This window comes from Pyxicephalus adspersus, chromosome 4, assembly GCF_032062135.1.
Source record: "Pyxicephalus adspersus chromosome 4, UCB_Pads_2.0, whole genome shotgun sequence".
In the NCBI taxonomy this organism is placed as follows: Eukaryota; Metazoa; Chordata; class Amphibia; order Anura; family Pyxicephalidae; genus Pyxicephalus; species Pyxicephalus adspersus.
This window is the reverse complement of record NC_092861.1, coordinates 52780644-52803620: the sequence shown is the minus strand read 5'-3', so window position 1 is coordinate 52803620 and position 22977 is coordinate 52780644. Positions and strand designations below refer to the sequence as shown.

Below are 22977 nucleotides of genomic sequence, written 5' to 3'. Positions count from 1 at the left end.
TGGCCAAAGTGTACAAGGAGAAAGAAGTGGCAGGGTCTTGTGACAGAACAGGCGAGTAAATCGGGGTTTAGCTCTGCTTTACCTTAAGCCTATGTTCAGACCAGTGGTTAAAAACTGCAATGTTTCTGCTCCTGGGTGTCAAGCGGTCACCAATGTCCACCCAGAAGCGGTAACCGGCAGTAATCGATGCCTTTTTTTTTTATTTATATACTATTTTATAATATTTATACTATTAAAACTATAATTATATACTTTATATTTTAGTATGAAAATAAAATAGTTTTAATATTGAAAATTACCAAAGTACTGGGAAGCTAATAAGCTGACATTTACTTGTTCCCTCTCATCCCAGACATACACCAGAGAGTCAACCCACAGATCACTGTAAATGTCCAATGAAGCGGAATAGGGGGGTCACGTTTCTGTGCTACTAAAAACATCAAAGATTGTCTAACCAGGTGGAAATGGGACTAAAACTAACAGGTGCCTTTATGCTTTATATTTGAAAAGGAAGCAGACATTACTAGCAGGGTTGTTCTCAGTTTGCGAATACACATTTCTCTAAAACAAGATAAAAGTTAAAGCTATTTTACAAGCTGTAAAAAATCACCCAGAAAAATATTCATGGCTCTGATCAAAATTCATTATGCCCAGTTTCAGTCACAGGATGCTATGGCAGGGCCTCCTGAACAGACTGCCACAAATATGGTGACTCATTTGCTATTTTGCTTAATTGTTCAAATTTGCCATTTACAGCCCTGGCTACTGCTCTGTTCTGCAGGCAGAATGCTGCCAGTGCATGATGCTGTCACAGCATTAGTCTGTGATTAAGTAAGCAGGAAGACTACAAGTCTCATTACATTTTGCTTTGAAAGATCATAAAGTGGGACAAGCATATCAAGCAATTCATGTTTTCATCAGTATTATGAGCAAGACAGGATGTATCTGCATAGCCAGACAAACATACATGGATTCTAATTACCCATTTTTTTTACTTTACCACCTAGTTTTTTTTCTTTTTTCCTGAGCGTCCATGATTATTATTTTTATTTAATCTTTTCTCAAAAACAAAAAATAATTGACATTTATAATGTCACCATTTATAGATCCTATGGAAATATGCAAATGGATGGTAGGGGATTTAGAGCTGAACTCTGGACATGAAATGTCTCACCTTCTTTGCATTTTTTACCCTTCATCAGAAGTATTGTACCTTAACTTGGTATTTTTTTGTTAAAAGCATGAACACCTTTAATTCCTCCTGTACATCCAAGGTGCTAGCACTGCAGCTTTCATGCACCCAACTCCCTCCACTTCCCATCCATAAAACACACACTTCCAGAATTCTTATGTGAATAGCCTGGAGGAGACGGAAGAGGGACATGACAATTTCAACCTGTTTTCATCCCTGAACCATATCCATTCCAGGTTTGCTGGATCACCCAGGTTTTCCCATGATAGTCTATTCCTCTCCAGTCCTTGTGAGCTTTGATTAATAAGGCCCAATGTATTGCATCTATGAGCCATTTTCACACAGCATGCCTGCCTATCTCCATTATGGTGATCGACTGATGTAACAAATAGCTGAACAAAATCTAATAACGTCATGGGGTTTCTGCTAAGATTAACATTTATTTACCTCCAAAAAATGTTCTTGATCTCATAAATAAAATGAAAAGGCATTGAACACATACAAGGACTGAGACGCTGCAATTTAGTACGTGTTTAATGTAGACACACGTAACTACTACTTGCTGGCAGTCGCTTCATATATACAGCAAACTAAATTCAATGTACTGCTAATGAGTGGACTGTCAACAAGTAATTATATTTCTTCCTAGCAAAAACATTTGACAGCCAGTGTAGCCCCAGCTATAAACAGCTGATTAACACAGCAGACCATGTTTATGGAGAAAGTCAAATAATCACACTACACATATACCAACAGCTGTGAAGCAAGGAATTCTTTTACTGCTTTTTAAATCTCTTGCGACCTTTGGCATGGAAATCCTTAACATACAAATGCGAACTGACTAAAGTAAAACCTGTAATTCAAACGAAAGGCACTACTTTGGTAGATGAAGAATATTTTAACATCCCCTCATGTCTTCAGGCTAGACACAGACAGAAAGATGTCAACTATATATATTTAATATTTTAATACTACACATTTCTACTGTGATCAAGCAGCATGAAGCCTCCAGTAAGTAAGCCATTTGCCTCCACTAAGACTTTTATTAGGAGACCCAATGAATTCAAGAAAAAAACTTATTAAAATTACAAATGTAAGGTTAATAGGCCATGTACAATATCAAATACAACAACAATTTTTTGCTCCCCACTGTGTTTCCTGAAGGTGTTATAAACAGAATCTGATCAGTAATCAGATGTGGACAACAAATACAACTACTACTGTATTTAATTTCAAAAACTGGCAGCACTGTACATAAGTGTAAGCCATTCCGTGCCCACACTAAACTTCAACCGCAATTAAATACCACATACATACAAAAGAATACACCAAATAATTTACCATCAACCAGACTAATGTTTTGGCATAACTGAAAGAACTGACCAGAGTTTTGGAAACCTTAATTTGTCCCTCAATAACCAGAAAGGATCTTTCAGCTATGAATCCGCATTGAGTTTATAGGAGTGGACAGACTCTGAGCAGTGGTAGCTTTGAGGATATTCACAGATCACTTGGGGTAAGACAACAATATGCCACCTGCTGCCAAATGGGAAATATCTGATTATAATAAAATGGAAGGATCAGATCTACATTTTTCCATATTTCTATCGCACTACTAACAAAACAAAATGGTAAACAATTTAAAACTATATAACGCAATTTGGATGTTTTTCTCATGATAGCACTTTCCAGATGTATTAGATATGGAGAAATGGGCAGCCTCTAGTAAAAGCAGCTACAATTTATTCTTTGTTTTAAGCATTTCAACATGGAGTTCATATAGAATTATGTTAAGCATTATTTACTGATCACGTCATTGAGAGATCCCACCGAGGCATTGTAGCTACACATATATTTTCAAATATACACAACTAAAGCATTGATTTTTATAGAACAGTGTACTTGTTTCTGTTTCTGCCTAGCTGGGAAATGTTGTCTTGATCCCTATGGTTTTAACCATCATTCTCTATCAGCTGTTTTTATTTGATGATTTTATTATAATTAATAGCCAGGGAGTAACTTCTAGCACTTGGTTTATAAGGATGTTGGTTGTTGATAATGCACAATAAATTAAGGACTGGACACAGTTGCTAACTGCTTTTTTTATTATTATTTTTTTTCATAATTCTGTCTATAGATACATTTTAAAAGCAAAATTAAACAATGCAAATTCTAACAGAATTCAAGTGAACATCTGAATAAAATCTATATAGAGAAACGGTGGACAGTCATTTCAACCTACATAATGCAGGAGAAAACAATGCAAGGCTACATTTACCAGCTTCCTTCTATTACAGTAGACGCAGTGTGTCCATATGAAGAGGCAAGACTTGCATGTACAGGATATAGTTGGTGAACAAATGTAGGACCCCAGTCGGTTACCAGGAAACTAAAGTGCATGAAAGGTCTAATATTAGTGCAAATAGGTGCACATGTAGACAGGAACAGCTACAAAGCTCAGTTTTAAAGGTAATTCTTATATTGTACACTAATCAACATGATTGATTTGCAGGAATGTTTTACATTCCAAATAATTCTACTCATTAAGAGTGGGACTAGGCTGGCCTATTTGGCAATATTTCCCTCTCCTATATCACTGATCAACATACATGTTCTGAGAATTCATCAATGATTGATTTGCAGTGCAGGGTCGGTAGTCCCCCACAGCTTGAAAAAGTTGCAGGCAGGGGATCTGATTTGAGTAAATTTATTGTAACAATATAGGGGAAAAATCTGAAGGATGGGTTATTTACCTGTAGATACACTTTAATAAGATTGCAATATTGGATGTTTCCAGTGCAATGTGATAAATCAGTCCATGAAACCTAAGGATGAAAAACTGAAATTACATTTGTAGATGGCCTTTTAAAAATAATTAGGAGTGGATTTGGTGTGCAAATACAAACATCTGCCTATTATCTGGGAGGCTGATTAATAGGACTTTTATTACAGGGCCCTGCACACTTCAAGCCAGTCAGCAATTTATAAGCATATACAGCAATGCACAGATTGCAGTCTAGCCTGGGGAATTCCTGGAGAAAGGCCTTTCCACTTTAAAGTGCTTGGTTTAATAGCTGCGGAATCACAGACCCAAAATAAGAATGCAGATCAGGTGGTCAGCTATCTGCCACACAGTTATCGGTTTGCTTGCTTCAGGTGTGTGACTCAAACTGCCAAAACCAATGAATCCAAAGGCAACTTACATATTCTCTTACAGTATGTCAAAGTTAAAAGATACAGCAACGCACATTTACTGCAACTGTATGCAACAAACATCGAAGAGTGGGTAACTTTGCACTTAGCCAACCAATCCAATTGCTTCTCTGATCAGTAATCGGTCATAAGTCTCTCAGATAGAAAAGTGGTCAGAATGTAAGTTGTAAGGTATCAATCATTTGTACATTGAACAATATGTGAACTTGAATTTTATATTTCTGAACATGTTAGATTTACCCACAAGCGACTAAAGAGAGGAAAATCAGTTGGCTACATCTTGTCCAGGGATAGATGATTCCAATTTATTTTAAATGTAATTTATCAGATTGGAAATAAAAAAAAAAATCTGTCTAGGTGTGTTTGCTGGTGAACTTCAAAGTGTGTATAGCATTGTTCTGTATATTGCTCTGCCCATGGAAGCAATGACCTTCCTAATGGTTTGAAAAAGATAAGAGTGACTCTCACTGTCTATTGACAAATGTTACATTTGTATTTTTCTGATTGGAATGATTTTATAAGCCAGAAGGTCCTGGATGTTATAGTAGATGGAATATTTGATAGATGAACTGCAGAAGTTTAAAGAATGCTCGATAAAGCACCTGGTTTTATCCTAATTTTGTGGCATATTTCCTTGATACATAGTATGGTGTAGTTTTTAAACCCGATTTCTGGCCCCAACGGCAGTGCACACTAAAGAGCCTGCAGTGACATGCTTTGGTATCCCCATATAAGTTTATGGGAACCTAAAACCCATTTGCAGCAGGTCAATTGCAGGTGTCGAGTTGACCAACAGGAAATTGGCAGTAAGTTTTTTTAAATGATCTCACATGGATCTCAAACCCATGTGAAACTGTACCACTGACACAAAATCACCCTACAAAAGCCACCTAAACACATATGAACTAGAACTTACAACTACAAAATGCACATTTAGTTCCCCATGTGATTAAAATCTATATGTGGAGGAAACAGGTGACCAGCTGGGAAAATCCAACCGTCTACCGACTTTTGGATGGTAGTAACTACAAATACACAAGGAACAAATAAAACACATTCATTCAGAATCCAAAATATTCTAAAAGTCATAAGAATGTCTGAAGGAACAAGGGACATGGAAAAGGAACAAAAGATTAGGAAGAATTTGTGTCTTTAGTATACCTTGCTTTTTGAGTATATTTTGGTATATAGTAGCCTTTAGGAATTGACTTAAAGCGGCTACATATATAATAACAACTCTCATGTGCTCCTTACAAAAGCTACCGGGATAAGTGACAATCTAATGTCTAATTTAAGTGTACTGTTATATCTGAAAGAATAGAATACCACAATCAGAACAGAAGGGGTTTTCTTTGTTTATTTACGATCTATAAATCAACACTACACATCCTAAATCCCCAAGGCTGGCTAATAAATTGTCTGCTTATCAATCAGTGAGCAGTAATCGTTTACATCCACTATGGGAACTTCAAGGATAAAGCCTCTGCCTTACAGGTTTACTAAATATAAACAAGTGCAGAGACAAACATTTCCCTTCAAAAGCTGCCATAATATATATCACAAACGTAAAACCCACATTTCAATTTCACCAATGATTACATTTTTTTTCTAAATGACAGAGGCCTGTATTTACTACAGTCACATATGCTTGCTCTTTTGGCTCCTCCACTAGTAGACCATATGCACATCGTCATAATCCTATTGTCTGTCTCTCATTATAGTACTTAATGTCTATTTGGAGAATGAGTCCACAGCAGACACGTACAGAACTGGCAACACAAAGGACAGATTAGGTATATAAATAGGACCGACAACAAAATAGCTAATTATCACAAGAAATAGGAAGAACATTTCTATATACTGAAACAATCATAAAAGAAAAATTCTTTATACTGAAACTATCACGGTTATCAGTCTCCTTTTAGGATTAAATTTCCTTTACCCTGTGTGTAAGGAGTCTGTTAGAGCCAACAACAAGAGAAAGTTAGAGCAAGTGAACATACATCCTTAATGAGGAACTCATTAGATCTATTAGAGTACCCATGTGACATGCATGCAGCATAACTGTATTGAATTTCATATCTAGTCCTATAACCCATCTACTATAAGCCCTGATAGTATACACAAAAATATATTGCCACTTACAGTCCTATTTCTTTATTATCATCTGGTGATTCTGGAAAACATGAACTCCACTTTTATTAATAACTTAGTTGCAAGGTTTTGGAACTAAACTTTTTACATTCAAAGGACTTATTGTGTACCTATGTTCTTGTCTCTAGCTGGGCACCGATTCCCAGACATAAATCCTCTCCCAATTTAAGTTTCACGTTATAAGATTGAGGCCTACAACTGCTCACCATCTATTTTCTGTGACTAGAAATCCTGTCATTTCTTTCTAGATACATTGTTGCTAATGTAATTCAGGGGTGCCGGTAATGTAGTTTGGCATCTATTGTCCTGTCACATGGTCACATGAGAGCAAATTGATGTAATGCAGGGGTTGGCCAACTTTTTGGACTACTAGGCCATTTCAGAAGGTCAATAAGGCTTACTAAGCCAGAAGAAACAAGGTGCCCAAGGAAAGGATTTTTCCAACCGTGGCTGCAAGCAAGTAGCCCCAGTCTTCCGCGGTGTAGTCTCTGTACGTGTGTGCGTGCTTGGCATCAAAATGCCCTTTGAGATTCGACCGCTTCAAAACGCTGTTGGTGCGTTGCACATTAAACACAGGACTTTGTTGCCGCGTTGGACGAAGAATAATTCATCGGTCTATTTGGGGTTGAAGACACGATGTTCAAGGTCAACCTTCCGGAGACTGGAAGCTGCGCTTGCTTCTGCTCATTAGGCATAGTAACTGGGATTACAGTGTGAGAACTCGATGATACTGCGGGAACTCACAATAACGTGACAATTCAATTTAATATTAGAATTTGCCTTTTTCAATATTGCGTTTAGTGGAGTTTTAAGCACTTAGATTACCCTGTGGACAGTGTGGTTCTGAGTAAACAAAAGCTACTTTTGAATTGCTGGGGTCTGAAGATCTCAACAGACATCAAAATAGATCATGTCACAAATAATGTCTATGCCACCTTACAGTAAATCTACAATTTACCCAAAGGGAAGAAGCAATTTACCTCTAAGTCAGCTTTATACAAATTTTACAACCTTTATGTCAAATCTCTGCTGGTTTTTGATTTGTAGATACTGCAAAGGGCCCAATTAGCACATTTAGTTAAACATTTTAAAAGATAAGTGTACTTTACTTATTCTTCCTGGGCTACAAGTCGCATGCTTGCCTTTCCTCACTCTGTTGAGATATTTAGTAGGGGGCCTGCTCAGTCATACAAACAATGAAGATTTTGCCTATCCAACTCATGTGAGCTGTTATTCCCAATTATTCCAATGGGAATTCCATTTTCTACCCTTCTCAAAAACTGCCAAGAGTGAGGTTCTGAAACTCCAGCAGATTCACAAGACAAAGCTGATCTTCAGACTTCAGATGATCCTACAACCTGTTTTGCTGGGAAAGCCAATTACAGCAGTAGATGAGCAGGGGGTTGTTAAATTATCTTTATAGAACCAGTACTGTTGACATGGCTGCAATAATGAAATAAAATTACAAAAACACACACACAATGTAGGAGCTACAGCACCAGGACCTGTCTGGGATTATTTTTAAGCAATGACTATACAGTGTTGGGCAGGGCAATAGATTGTATCTGTGAGCAGAAGTAAAAGTTTATTCACAGCAGTAAACACAAAGACAGTGCTGAGCATTCCCTAAAAGACTGAAACTTCAGATCAGATTAGTTGTTTCACCACAGATGGGCAGCACAATAATGAGGAAAGGAAAGAAACGGGTTTTACAGACTTAATTAGTAATTATTAGTAATAATTATTTTGGAGAATATTAATAAAAGTTTTTAGCATGCTTATCACCTTGACCATTACCTGAAACAGTGAAGAAAAGGACTGCAGTGGGAAGAAAAATAATAATAGTGGCAACAAGTTTGTTTTCAATTAAAGTGTTACCAAAAGGGGAACAACATCACCATTCTGAACTGGTTGGATGCAGAGGGTACGTCTGGGGTGTAATAGACCACTGATGTCCTAATAAAGAGTATATGTAACTCCCCAGTGAGATCATATAGGGGCTTTATCAGCAGCTTCTGGTCATTAAAGTATTTAAAACCCCTGAACACAAATAGATTTTGTAGATTTTTTTTCATTTCGAAGAGTGCTAGAAGTCTGTGTCAGAAGCATGTTACAGAGCCAAAACATCTGTGGTCAAAAACAGGCCAAAAGAATAAACTAGTTCTGCAGGAATTTTGTGAGGGGGCTAATCACTGACGTAAGAGCAACATTGGCAAAAACTCAACTGAAGAGTTTAATCCTTTCTTTCAGATTTCCTATCACCGCCTGTCCAAGAGATGTGATAGGTTATAAAAGAAATGTTCTAAAAAGCGAGGGTTCTCCTTTCAGGCAGTTTGTTACCTGATGTATCCTAATCTCCTGTTCTAATGACAGCTCTAACATTTCTCATCTCTTCATTTTCTGTAACTTATCCTTGTGTAGAACTATTCCTTACAACAGTATTAATCTACCTAGAGAGGGCACAGACAACAATAAAACCCCGTTAGTGGTATAATTTTTTCCTGTAACTTCCAAAAGAAAAAAAGTGTTGGCTCTACACATACATTTGAATTATTCATCTTATACTTTGCACTAGCTATACGGGATCTGCTGATACAAACGTAAATCCAGCACAGCAGGAAAGTTCAGTCTTAGTGATTCTGTGCTAGTGTAGAATGAGGTTAAAGTATCCAAAGAAAAAAACTTAATAGATTGCAGCTTCTCAGTTCTTAGATGTGGTGACTGCATTCCTTCTCCAGGATTTTTTCCTTTATATTTATTTACATGGTGATCCTACCACTAACACAGTTCTGGTTCACAATTCATAGGATGACAATGTTAACTCAATTGCTCACTTTACTAATGAAGGAGCAGTTTTTCACCCTTGAACAAGAATGAAGAACACCATCCCTCATATTAAAATAAAGGGGGGTGTAGTTTACAAAGGACAGCTTAAAATAACTCGGGTATTACATTTTACCCCTAAATATCAGCTGTCTAAGGTAGCAAAACCTCTTCCTGTCCCTAGTGTGTTGGCCATACCAACATACAGGAGATGTCTTATTGTCACACTGATTATATGTGATAGAATACGATAAGGATTGATTTGTTTACTGTGACGTTTATTTTTAACACTTTTGTTAAAACAATAGTGGCTAATTCCAAAATGATATTCAGATTTCCTGCAGTTCTATTAATGATGTATTTACTGTTACAACATATCCAGCTGATGTAATGGCGAATTATATGACCTCCCCTGCTTGTCTCATGAGATACAGCAAAGTGAAGGTACCAATAGCACGGGACCATGCTGGACTAAGCAACAACAAGAGAGGAAGAAAAGAAGAAATCCCTGGAACTTCTCAAAATGTAATTTTTGGCATCCTTCTTTTTCGTAAAAATACAGATTGGCTATTTTCTATCACATTTGGGATGGTAGGGGGTCAATCCGTGGCCTGGTGTAAGCACTGACCAGAGGCACTGGAGCTTACACAGGGCTTCTTTCCATGCTGCAGGTGGCTGACTGAAATGCATGCTACTGGAGAGGAGGCCAATATTGTAGACCAGTAGAGCAAAGACAAGTTTGGATTAAAATGCCAACTAAGTACCCAATTACAAATTTCAATCTAGGAAGTGAAGTCCCCACTTGCTTTATTGCAGCTTTTTGAAGCCTTCAAAATGTACTCATAATGAAACAAACAGGCATATATCCATGTTTGATATAGTTATAACGCATTCTGCCACATTTCTCTTTGTAAAAGCCACATTTTCCTGTCTTGTCACGTGTTCTGAAGTTACCACAAAGTTGAAGCTTGCTGCAATTCCTCTCCTTCACATCTGAAGCATGCAGATAGACAGAGAAGACCAGGCCTAAGGTATACAGTATACTGATTTCAACAAAGTGCTATGCTAGAAGACCAACAAATAGGCATCACAAGTAGGACTTTTCATTACTCGGCACACAGCTACAGGAAAACGACAATTACACAGCTTGAGATTTAAAAGTAAATACATTCTCTGTACAGGAATTCATATATAATGAGTGTTGAGCAAACACAGTCACGGGTTCATTGAAGAATGAATGCAATGACAAAGTACTTGTCCTTTATCAAGAAGAGATGACACACATACTACTATTCAAGGCAGAAATGCATATTATTTATTGCTGGTTATACATCACAAGAGCAAAATTCAGGTATAAAATCCCCAGGACCCCTTACAAGTCAAGGTTTCCCCCAACTGGCTTAATACAAATCACGTGCTCTACACATAATGATAATACAAATAACATCAATAGGTAAAGTTTATAAACTTTGTTATACATGGTGCTTTATAAAAAAAAGTATAAAAATAATATTTCTACAATATAACAACCATATCTGATTACTCACTAAATTTCACTATAGAAGTCAGATTGAAAACAAACCCCTTACAGCCTCCAATAGCTTGAAATACCCATAAGGGCCCTGCTTAGCCAGATCACAATGTCAAGGAACAATGTAATATATTTTTCTACTGATTTGTTAAATAGCATACAAGTTAAACAAAGAGGACAAGTCCTAGTACACGTGGGACCTAAAAAAGTCATGAAACGCCTAGTCACCATTCTTTTACATGTGCGTTTCTGCACTCTGGGCAGATAAAAAAAAAACAGAGGGATTACTAAAGCTGATTCTCTAATAAAGTTCAAACTAAAAATCATATGCGAGCCCCAGAATAACTTTACATGTAGAGGTGATAGAGGCAAAAGAAGGGGCCTTCCTTTTGGAAAATTAAAATAGGTTTATACTTCTAAGAGTTACCAAATACATACAGAAAGCAACATTTATACTATTGCCAGACATCACACATCTCAAATAAATTGTGTAGAATTTAAGACGATCATCTTTTACCTGGAGCTGGAAACAACTGCCACTATTACACTACAAGATCTGTCCATTAGGATTCCTATTTCTCCATCATCCATAAATAGGAGTCTCTAAAAGAAAAAAAACCCTGAAGAAGCCACAAGGCGAAACGCGGCGCGTATAAGAGACGATCGCATTAAATTCTACACAATTGATTTGAGCTGTGTGATGTCTAGCAATAGTACAAATGTTACTTTCTGTATGTATTTGGTCAGTGAATGTACTCGTTACATCAGGACTACAGTTTCACTTTTACATTTCCATGATCAGACAGGTCATTATTGCAGAAAGGGCAGAATGTCTCCTCTGCAATAACCCCTTCTACCTGTACGATTGCTTTGAGTATCCACCAAAAAAGCTGAGTTGCACATGTGAAATGCCAGCTTTGGTCTCCAGGATATCCAGAGATCCCAGCTTCCCCTGCAAGTGCCAGGAATTAATGAATTCACGCAAGCTCATCCCAGCCCGGCCAATCAAGATGAACAAAGATCGTTAACAAGAAAAGTAGAAAGAAATTGGACAGGCGAGTGCTGTGGGGTTTCATTCCGCTTTAAGTACAAATAATGCAAGTACCAGAATGTGACCTGGTATCAGCTTTCTGCAGCACCTATGCAGTATGGCTGAAATCCAAGAGGAAGAAGCAGCACAAGAAGCCAATAGGATTTAGCGGACAAGGAAGTAAACACTGTAGTAAAAGCAGGTTTAATATTTTATTGCTAAAAGGATTATTTGTATCTTCTTTTTGGCTGGGGCTGCTTTAACAAAGAGTGCAAAGGTAACAGCAGCCTTGTTTACAATAGATATGTCTACACACACACAAAGGATTTCATCACAGAAGAGTGACACAACCTTGATCCAGGAAATGCCACATTCGGAGGCTTTATTTCATGTCAAAAAGCCAGCCATGCTCAACGTGAGCCCCCTGTGCAGTGACGGTTGCCTCAGGGGTTCAATGACATTAGATGAACCCGATGTGTGAACTGCACACTACCATAGACAACACACAGGTACCAGCAATGTCATTACACACAAATGTCAGGAACAACCACAATGATCACTTCCCCTGCAAAAAGGAGAATTACAATATATGTGCATCAAACAGATATCAGCCATGATATTTTTATTGTCAACTTTGTCTTTGTGTGGACATCAAAATTCCCTGAGAGTGCTACTAGGTGCCACCATCTTGGAAGACCTGTGAGTGCTGGGACCCAGTGACACCGTACAGTAATCCCCTTTACTCCAACCCCAGCTGGGAGGTGATGAGTGGGGGAGCTGGGCCAGCCTGGACAGTCCAAAAAGAGGAGCCTTGCTTGGAAATGGCCATCTCAGAAATATTCAGACTGGCTAGACGTACATTGCAAGACAATAAAAAATCATTAGGGTGCAACAAAAAAGACAGGTACGGCTGGGCTGGGACGCCATTCACTCCTAATAGAACCCCAAAGGAGAGGGCCCGACGTGTCCCCCTACACATTATAGGAGAGGGCCCGACGTGTCCCCGTACACACATACAATGATAGTAGCTCTCATGATGAAGTGTTAGGAAAAAGTTGTCCAACTCTCCCCAGCCCCATGTATAATGATTTATGGTGCTGTCCAGCCCTCACCTGCTACAATGCATGGACATTACAACTCTGCCTAAACACAGCTGAGATTGAGGCCTACACAGGTCCCCGGGCTTTCCTGACACCGTGGCCCGGATCAATGCGCTAGATACGGAAGGAGGGACTACATAAGAAGCTACGTACCAACTGCTGCCAGACCCAGCGAACCAGAAAACAGTCCCTAAAAGAATCCATCGCCGGCTGGCGGCTAGTATCCCCGCTCTCTCATGGCCCCGCCAGGCACGATACGGATGAGCTTGGCGGCGACTCCCCCGCTGTGAGTCCGGCCCCGGCCGACAGACCCCTCCGCGATGCGCGCTCCCGCAAGTAGCATAGGACAGCGGGACCGCGCACTGGGGAGAGAAACTCGCCTCGCCTGGACCACTCCCAGCGCCTTCTACGTCATCAGATTAGGTGACGTCCAGCATAAGGCAGTGTGAGTTTAGCATTGAGGGGAGGCTCTGTGTATGGGGAGGGGTGCAGACAAGGTGTATGGAGCACTGGTAGCTGTGCTCCTGGTATGAGGAGAAGGCACCGGGCTACCTGGCTCCATGTCTGTGTTACCTGAGTTATGGGGAGGGGACCAGAGAGCTGCCACTGCATGGTTACCAAGTATAATAATAACTGAAGGACACCATCAGACAAGCATGCTCCGCACATGTGTGTACATGGCCAGAAAAAGTTGTGTCAGCGCCCTTCACCTGCTATGTGTTAGGGAAATAGGCGGACATTGAAGTCTGAGATTTTCCTACCAATGGTGTCAGTGGGGTGAGGCCCATAATTGGTGACAATGGGGGTAAAAAAATGTTTGGTGGGGGCATCATTGTCCCGGGGATCTAAGTTTAAATGAAGCTGCAGAATACGATGAACCCCACAATGAGATGGAATGCGGTGGTGCAATCTATATAGAGCCTACGCTGTTCTAGAACAGAATAAGAAGATGGTGTGTGGGTTGGAGCAGGTTAGACTGCTATAAGCTCATGATTTCCCCTAACCTAGCACTCTATTTTCTGTTCCTTGAAGCTGAACTAAACCCCGCTATACTCTCTTGTCCCTATTCCATCACAGGGCGCCGCCATCTTCTTCCCTCTTCTCTTCCTGGGTTCCCTTTGGCCATCTTGATTGGCTGGGTCGGTAAGACGTAACTCTTATGCAGGCTCATTGGATTTCATTCAGTCCTGGCAAGTGCAGGGGAAGTTGGGATAGCCGGGTCTTTTGGCAACCAACGCTGAGCTTTGGACAGATGGGCAGCAATCATCACCTGTCTCTTTCCGCAATAATACTCTGCCTGATTCAAAATCTTTAAAAGTAAAACTTTAGGTCCACTTTAAGCTCTGTATAAATGTCAGACATCTGTCAGATGATTGTTACTGGAAACCATCATGATCATTTACAGTGACAGATGAACAAACGAGCATTTTACACACAGCTTGGTTTTGTTCAATCAAGAAGGGAGGATGAGCAAGTGGCACCCCAAAGTACCACATAAACTGACCCAGGGGGCATAACTTGCAAAAGGAACCCCTAGCAACGTCTGGAGGAACCCTGGTTGAGGAACAATGGTCTAGTGGGTCCAAAGATATAAATATCAGTTTTGGTGGAAATTGGGTAAAAAAAAAAAATTTAAAAAGTTCAAATGTTGGTCCTGTAAAAAAAAAAAGCATTTAGAAAATCATTGAATGATATAACTACCTAACATATTTTCATATTTTTTATTTTAAAATGTAATGTAAATTATGTGGCACCATATATTTCTATGTGCAAATAAAAATTAACCTCTTAAATTGCCTAAAGTAAAAAAAAAAAAAAAAAACAATAATTGCAAAATAACAAAAAACAAGCATACAAAATAGAATGTGCAGAGAGTTAAACATAGTTGTTAGAGCAAAACTCAGTGGCTTACGTATGCAACACTATGACACTGCAATCTTCAGCAAGGCTTGGTCAACTTTCCATACACATTTAGGACAAATCTGTGTTGAGTATTTTCATGGAGATCTGTTTCTTTTTAAGCTTGAAGTATATTCTTAATTTGCTGCCTATTTATCCTGGAGGGATCTTGCAATAAAACCAGTCCCTGCTGAGGAATTGAAGCCAATGACATCTGTTCGCGATTCCTGTGCCAGTGATTCATTTTTTTCAACTGCCTTCTAATGAAGTTACAAATCAACTACTTCCTTCAGACAAAGACAATAATGTTAGTTATGTGATTTTTAATTATAAACTCTAAATTGTGATAATCTTTAAATAAGATTTATGTCTAATATCAGATTGGATGCGTTGAGTAAATACTGATTAGCTTACTAAAGAAATCAGAGACCTTGGTAAATGTACCCCATACCTCAAAACTACATGTTTTGATATTACTAGTCAATAGGAGTCATGAGGTAGATGTAGAGCATTTGTGAAATAAAAATACAGCATTAAAGTTACAGCTTGAGGATTCTATGAATCTTGTCAATTGGGTCCATATTTGTCTATAGGATCTCCCCGACTTTACTGAAGATTTAAACACCTCTGTCTATTTAAAGAATTTGCATCAGACTTTGCTTTAGAGAGGTGTTTCTCAACCGAGGTATTGCGGAACCTTAGGCTTCCTCCAGAGGTTGCTAGGGGTTTCTTCAGCAAAGAGCAATTTGTGACTCTCAGTAAGTACGCCAATATTCTTTTTGGCTATCTGAAAAGGTAACATTCTTCCCTCTGACCTGCAATGTAAGAGGAATTCTTCCCATTGACCACCTTGTAACTACTGTACATGTTGTCCCCAGGTTACATACGAGATAGGGGCTGTAGTTTTTTTCTTAAGTTAAATTTGTATGTCGGTAAGTCGGAACAGGTACATTATTTTAATAAATGCAATTAGTACAGATGTTTGTCTCCACCTAATATTAGGCAGCGTGGTGTCAGTTACTGTAAAAAATCCTCACGAACAAAGCAAAAAAAAAAAAAAAACTTTATGGAGACTAGACAAGCTGTGCTTTGATATCCAAAAAGAATCAACTGCAAATTTTTCTTGGTCATTAAAGAGTTACAAGATGTTGCAGAAAGAGCTCAGTCATTAAGATCACCCACAACCTGCAGTGTTTAGCAAAAGATTTCTTCTGCAAGTCATGCAAACTGCCCCCTCCCCCCATCAAACCTCCGTCCTGTACACAAGCGAGCATGGAAGCCCAGGTTGTATCTAGGAGTCATTCGTATGTTGGATGTCCTTAACTTGGGGACTACTGTGAGTTGTAGATATAGTGATTGTAGTAGGGGTTCCCCGGTGAGCGGAAAGCTATTGCAAGGGGTTTCCCATGTTCAAAATGGTCAAGAAGCTGCTTTAGAATGTCTACAATTTGCCCGTATAAGTTGTGCACTGACTGGGAAAAGGGTAGACAGCCCCGCCTCGCAATATCATTTTCAGCTGCCATTATTAAAAGGAGAGGCTCATAATAGGCCGATATTGGGTTTCCAAGGTCAATAATATCAACATGTTTTTCTGAACTATCCATGGCTACAATTGCCAAATTTTAGGATTTTAAACTACTGGAAAAATTTTCCCTTTAAACCCCAATTTATGTTTTAAAGTTAAAGCATGGCTAGAACAAATTGGCCTGTACCCTGAACATCTCTCTAGTCTTTTGGCTTCTAATCTGTCCAGGTCACGTATGGAAACTCCACAATGAACACTGCTTTTTTAAAATACACCTCAGAGATTGCCAAAATAGCCTCATTCACACCCTATGTATGTCACTGCAGCATCTATTTATCCGGGAGCATCTTGTCTCTTTTTTTGCACCAAAATTTCCCATATGTGAGTCTGCTTCTGTATTCCTTTTAAAGGACCTCACACAAATACTTTTTTTGTTTGTTCTATCTAGGTACCTTCCCCATATATTAACTGTTCAATATACCAGTTTCTATCTTTTGAGTGTTTAGTTTTGTTTCACTCTACAATGTTGTTTTTTTTGCTAAAATGCAGAAGTATTACAATTACTTTGTTATTGTATCTGATTCATCTGTGATGGTTCTCATTTAACCAAGTCATTGTATATAAAGTATTAGTCACATTCAATTGGACGTGTTCTTATGATGTTGGAGGCTTTTTGCAGATTCTCCAAGCTGTTTTATCAGTTCTGCAAGTGTAGGAAATACTCCAGCATTTTTATACAAGTAGTACAAACACCTTAATCCATTCCCCATGGAATAAAACAGAAGAAGTTGATTGCCCAAAACCAGGAGGTGTGAACGTTTTTCAGCCAACATGTTCAATTAACATAATCGCATCCTTGGTGTTAAGGAGTCTGCATGGGTGTTAAAACTTCAAATCACATGCCTAAAGCTGTGAAATGTCAAAATTCTGGGGTAGAGATATTAAAATGGCAGATAAGGTGGAAGACAGATGGTGTTGAATACCCCTGTTTAGACATGATTGTTCTCATTTTCCATCTACATTTACTATCAGCATTTTTAACACCAATTAACAATTCTACTACTAGATGTTTTTGATTCATTTATAACTTCTGTCTCAGTTACTGAATTGAGTGCATTCCAGGCTTTGGCTCTGTGTTATGCTTTCTGTGTTACTGGACTCCCAATTCTACTTGGTTTGTAACATCTTTTATCCACTACTACTAGTAGTTCCCATTCCTTAAAGTATACTTTATTTACATATGTGTGTACTACTTCTTGTGTAATTATCATTGTTTTGTTCACAGCTACCTATGTTACTGTTGTTTTTGTTTCTAAGCATTGAAATTCTACTATACTTTAGCTTCCTTTGCTAATAGGAGAAACTAGCAGACTTGTTGAAACTCCCCCATTATAACGTGTCCGACTTACTTCTTTTCTTTTCATTTCATACATATTTCTTCTGATTTTCCTTATTTCTTCCTCCACCCCTCAGGTGCCTTTTCCTTCTGTTCCTTACTCCTTCTCCCAGTGCCCAATGCCTTTTATTTTTTCTGATCCTTCAAGGCAGATGTTGTGTGTGTATACAGGAGAGAAATTTTTCTTCATCTTAAGTGCCTAAATATTTTAGTCATATCTACTCACAGGTCTATACAGCCAATTCATCCGCAAAACAGAGAGGTGTTCTTATCAGCCTCATCAGAGGTTCCTACAATGCACATCAATTTAGATCCCAAACTGCTCCAAAGGCTGTTATTTGACCTATTGCTTGACTGAACACTTTTACACCTTCCTGCCAAAGAAAAGGTCCTCTTGTGTTAGCTGGAGATAACTAACATGGTCCTGGAATTTCACACCAATAGGCATGACGCAAATATATCCACTAATATTGATTACATGCTTCCACCACCTAGGGACCTTAGACTTCTTCTTGGCTACTATAATCTAGTAGATACTCATAAGAACTCATAAAGTATCTCAAGAAATTAGAGAAATTCATAATCTGACTACACTGCTTTAGGTTTTTCAGTTGTAAACGACCCTTGTTTTTTAATAGTCCAAGTGAACTCAATAACTCAATGTTTGCCTTATGCAAGAAGCAGAATGTCAAATAAAGTGAGTTCAACATAGATTTTATACTTTATTTGCTAATAAATTATGGGAACCAATTAGATCATTTAAGCACATCCATCTCAGAACTAGTGGTACTCTTACCAGCAATCCCAAATGTAGCTTCTTAGTGTTGCTCTCATACCTGTCCTAGCTATACTTGACCCTGGTAACCCCAATAATCCAAATGTAAATTTGGCTACATGCAGGTTCTGACCTCCCATTATTGTTACACTCCTTAGCAGATCAAGGAATTACCGGTGCCAAACTATTGCAAGGTTTGGAAAAAGTGTCTGCAAACAAACTTGTGGCCAAACCTCCCAATAATTCAACATGTAAAACAGACTCCAATACACTCACGCTTTTGGGGGTTAGAGTTCTACATTAGGATGGGGATGGTGGATGTGTGGAAGGGATACAAAACATGAAAAAGTTGTCTTGTTGAAAAATCCAAGAGGAATACAGTTGGATTTTCATTGAAATCTGAAATGGAGGACCATTGATTTGGAGATAAGGATAAGCTCTAAAATTGCCTATCTGAAAAAGAACTAAAAGTTTTGTCTTGAATGACAGGCGGGAAGGGGAGAATGCACTGAACTGGAATAAGGGAAGATGGTCTTGAAGTAGTTTTGCTCTTAAAGTAGGACTGAATTAATGACAAAGTAACTCCAAAAGTTGTGTGGGTTTTATTATTGGAATAGAAGGTTGAGATAGAGTGTTAAACCCAGAAATATTTTAAAGCTGGGTACGAAGAAATTGTAGGAAGATGGCAGCCCTGTATTGTGACCCAACTCTTCAGTAACCACCCAAAAACAGGCAGGTGGTTACTGAAAAGTGTCGGGTGGTGTGCCTGGCTCAAAGGGGCTGGGTAGGACACTGAAATACACCAAGGCAGGGCCTTGAGCCGTATTGTAAAAGCCTGCTCATTAGAAACACAAAGTTTACCATGATTGTGTCTACACCAGTCAAGAATCCTAATGAGGCGAATTGCTCCCATGTGAAATCTAAAATTTGAGAGATTTTCCCCGAAATAGTTGGCCTGATGATGGTGGATAATGATAGATAGCTGGTTGAATTCTTGCAGGTTTTGTTGCCCAGACAGACACTTTGTTAAAGGTTACTGAGGTTGACACAATATATATCCTGTGGACACTGAGAACTGAGAGAGCTTGCAGTGGATAGAACACTCTCGGGATTCTGTTTAATTAGGTCACATTTCTCTGGGACCACATGATGAGGTCATACATGATATTCTGGAGTGGGAGATGGAAGAGTTTAATATAAAAGTTTGTGTTAGGTCACTTGGAAGTTGAATGTTCAAATACTTAATATATTGGGCACCCCATTTAAAAAGTGAATTCAGGGCTAATGTACAGACCAAAAGGGAATTATACAGGTCCTCTGATCTTTGATAGTTTAGTTGAAAATTAGACAGCTTGCTGTAATGTCTAAGCTTGGATTGAGGAGGGTAATATCTGAAGATGTGAGGAAAAATAGGAGGCCCAACCATACCTAAAGCTATCTTGCCAAATGTGGGTTCCTCACCAATGCTTGCATCCTTTCCTACTTATGAGAACCCAAGAAGAGTCAAATGTGGTATTCCTCATATAGCGGATTCCTATTGGGATATCACCCCTCTTGATGAAGCTGACAAATTCTGCATTATTATTAATAAATGATCTATATGGGACAAACATAAAAATCACACTGGCAATTCCCTGTCCATGACTGTGTTTTCATCAGTCACTGCTGTATGCTTTTTATATTATATTCCTAGATTGTAAGCTCTTTGGGGCAGGGTCCTTTCCTCCTCCTGTGTCACTGTCTGTAACTGCCTGATGCTGGCACTATATAAATCCTGTTTATTAGTAATAATAATACAGTACTGAACTTCTATACATTTACATATACAATAAAATAAATCAGTTGTTAATTGTACCACATTGACTATTGATAAGTGTAAAGTCCTGTATTGTCTATATTCTGTTTTTTAAAACATTGGAGGTTATCAGCGAAAACCACCATTTTGTTCTGGTGGAAACTAAGGGACTGATCCCTAAAATATCAGGGTCAGAACAGATACAATGCAAAAAGATGATGAAAATAAGGGACAGCCATGTTAAGTACTATTATGAAGGTTTGGCATATTTCTTATGTTCTCTCCCCTCCTTTGCATGCAGCGGTTCCTTTGATTTAAATCAATGTACCCACAGGCACACCCCCTACCTCATTTTATTTAAATACTGTACTGAGTTTTAGTGGGGTAGCATGGTCAATGTGTTTTTCTAGTTCCCTTGCCAAGCTCAATGCTAAGGACTATTTTACAGTAAAGTTCTTGAAAACCATCAAAATCATTTAATGACTGTTTAGACTTATGCCCATGTTATTAACACATAACATGTGTTAGTAACATGAGCATCTTAGATTGTAAGCTCTTAGGGACAGAGTCCTCTCCTCCTTCTGTGTCAATGTCTGTATCTGTCTGTCATTTGAAACCTCTATTTAGTGTATGGCACTGCGTAATATGTTGGCGCTATATAAATCCTGTTTATTATTATTATTATAAATAATAATAATAATTATAATAATGTGTTGTTTTATGTAGCACCCCAATGCCATAAAACCCCTGTGGTGCACTAAAGAAAGAAAAAAGTCTCATTTATTCTCTTTTATTTCTTTTTTGAACATGAGGTTGCATGAGCTGTACATTCATTTTGCCTGAATAAAATTATGTCAACAGCAGAAATAACACAGTTGCATTAATGCACTGGAGATATCTCAATAAGCCTTTAGGCTACATTAACCCTATAATGGATATGCTTACTGTGTATTATACCACAATGTATAGCAATCCACAGCCACCTGTGCATATGATCCTGTTCTTTACACCCAATTGGGCACTGCACAGAAACAGACAAAAAGACAGTGAACTGAAGCATCCCACTGCACTGTAAAGCTGCGTACACACTTGCAATTTTTGTCGTTGGAAAGGATCTTTCACAATCCTTTCCAACGACAAGGGACTGCACGATGCATGAACGGTGCTGTACATACAGCACTGTTCTGCTCTATGGAGAAGGGAGGGGGAGAGCGACGGAGCGGCACCCTGCTGTGCCCTCTCCCCCTTCCCTTTCATTAGGATCGGTTGTTGTCCATCGTCCGTGGATCCGGCAGGACGGTCGTTCGGACGATGGACGACACCGACTGTACACACGGCAGATTTTCGCCCGATATTTGGCTGATGCCGATTATCGGGCGATAAAAATCTGCCGTGTGTTTGTAGCTTAAGACATATCAAGTGAACATTACACACTGCTTTCTCTGCGGATGGTAGGGTGTCTTTATCTGTTCTGTTTTTTTTAAATTGATTGAAAATTTAGCTTAAAATAAGCTATAAGCTATAGAAAATCCTGTATAGATAAAAAAAAAAAAAAATATATATATATATATATATATATACACACACACACACACACACAAGAAAGGAACCGACAAAATATGTCATTGGCAGCTAAAGTGTTTGCTACCTGAAACAATATTTACTAAGGTGATGTCATTGGAGCTATTTGAAATATTATTAAATGTGAAGACAGATGTGAGAGAGTTCCTGGTATCAACTGTTAGACATTTTCCACTGATATTTATGTAGAAACATACTGCTGATGTACAAATCCAGCTGCTCTTAACTCAACACAGGCTCCTACACTGACCTTATATTGCACACCTAGGGCAGTGTCTTTCAACCCTTTTATCATGGCGAACCCCATGAAATACCTGTCAGGTCTTCAGGGATCTCCGTCTATAATTACTTTATTCACAACTCACAGTACAATAGTGTGGTGGTCATTAGGAATATTATTGGCCAGTGGGAAGAATGGCACCTCTACAGATAGCCAAAATGATCATTGGTATTTGGTATCATAAACTGATCGGTGCTCAAGGAACCTCTAACAACCTCTGGAGGAACCCTAGGGTTCCATGCAAGCCTGGCTGAGAAACGCTGACCTAAAGGCCCTGATTTATTAAAGCTCTCCAAGGCTGGAGAGAACACACTTTCACCAGTGAAGCTAGGCGATCAAGTAAACCTGGAATGGATTTCTTCAATGTCATTTGCTATTTTCTAGCAAATGCTTTAAATCCTGGACCAGATCCATCCCAGGTTTGTTGGATCACCCAGCTTCACTGGTGAAAGTGTATTCTCTCCAGCCTTGGAGAGCTTTAATGAATCAGGGCCAAAGTGTTAAGATTGTAATAAAGAAAAACTTAAAACTTTAGGATTTTTTTTAGTTTTGTTTGAATAGTTAAATATAATTATATTAAATATCATACACCCAAATTAAAGTAAATCTGTAGCATTTTTCTATTAGTAGTTTATTTCTAAGTGAAAGTTATCATTTGTGTCTGGATATGTAGTTACTACAAT

The 22977-nt window shown here is 38.6% G+C and overlaps 1 protein-coding gene across 3 annotated transcripts in view; it reads right to left on the bottom strand.

Annotated features, from left to right (window-relative positions):
- ATP11B (ATPase phospholipid transporting 11B (putative)) overlaps positions 1-13389 on the bottom strand; it is a 47165-nt gene extending 33776 nt beyond the window's left edge. For all 3 annotated transcript variants that reach the window (XM_072408156.1, XM_072408157.1, XM_072408158.1), the window contains exon 1: positions 13197-13389. In XM_072408156.1, the coding sequence (XP_072264257.1) occupies positions 13197-13247 (51 nt within the window). In that variant the 5' untranslated portion in view covers positions 13248-13389. The remainder of the gene's footprint in view (positions 1-13196) is intronic.
- Between the last annotated feature and the right edge of the window lie 9588 nt (positions 13390-22977).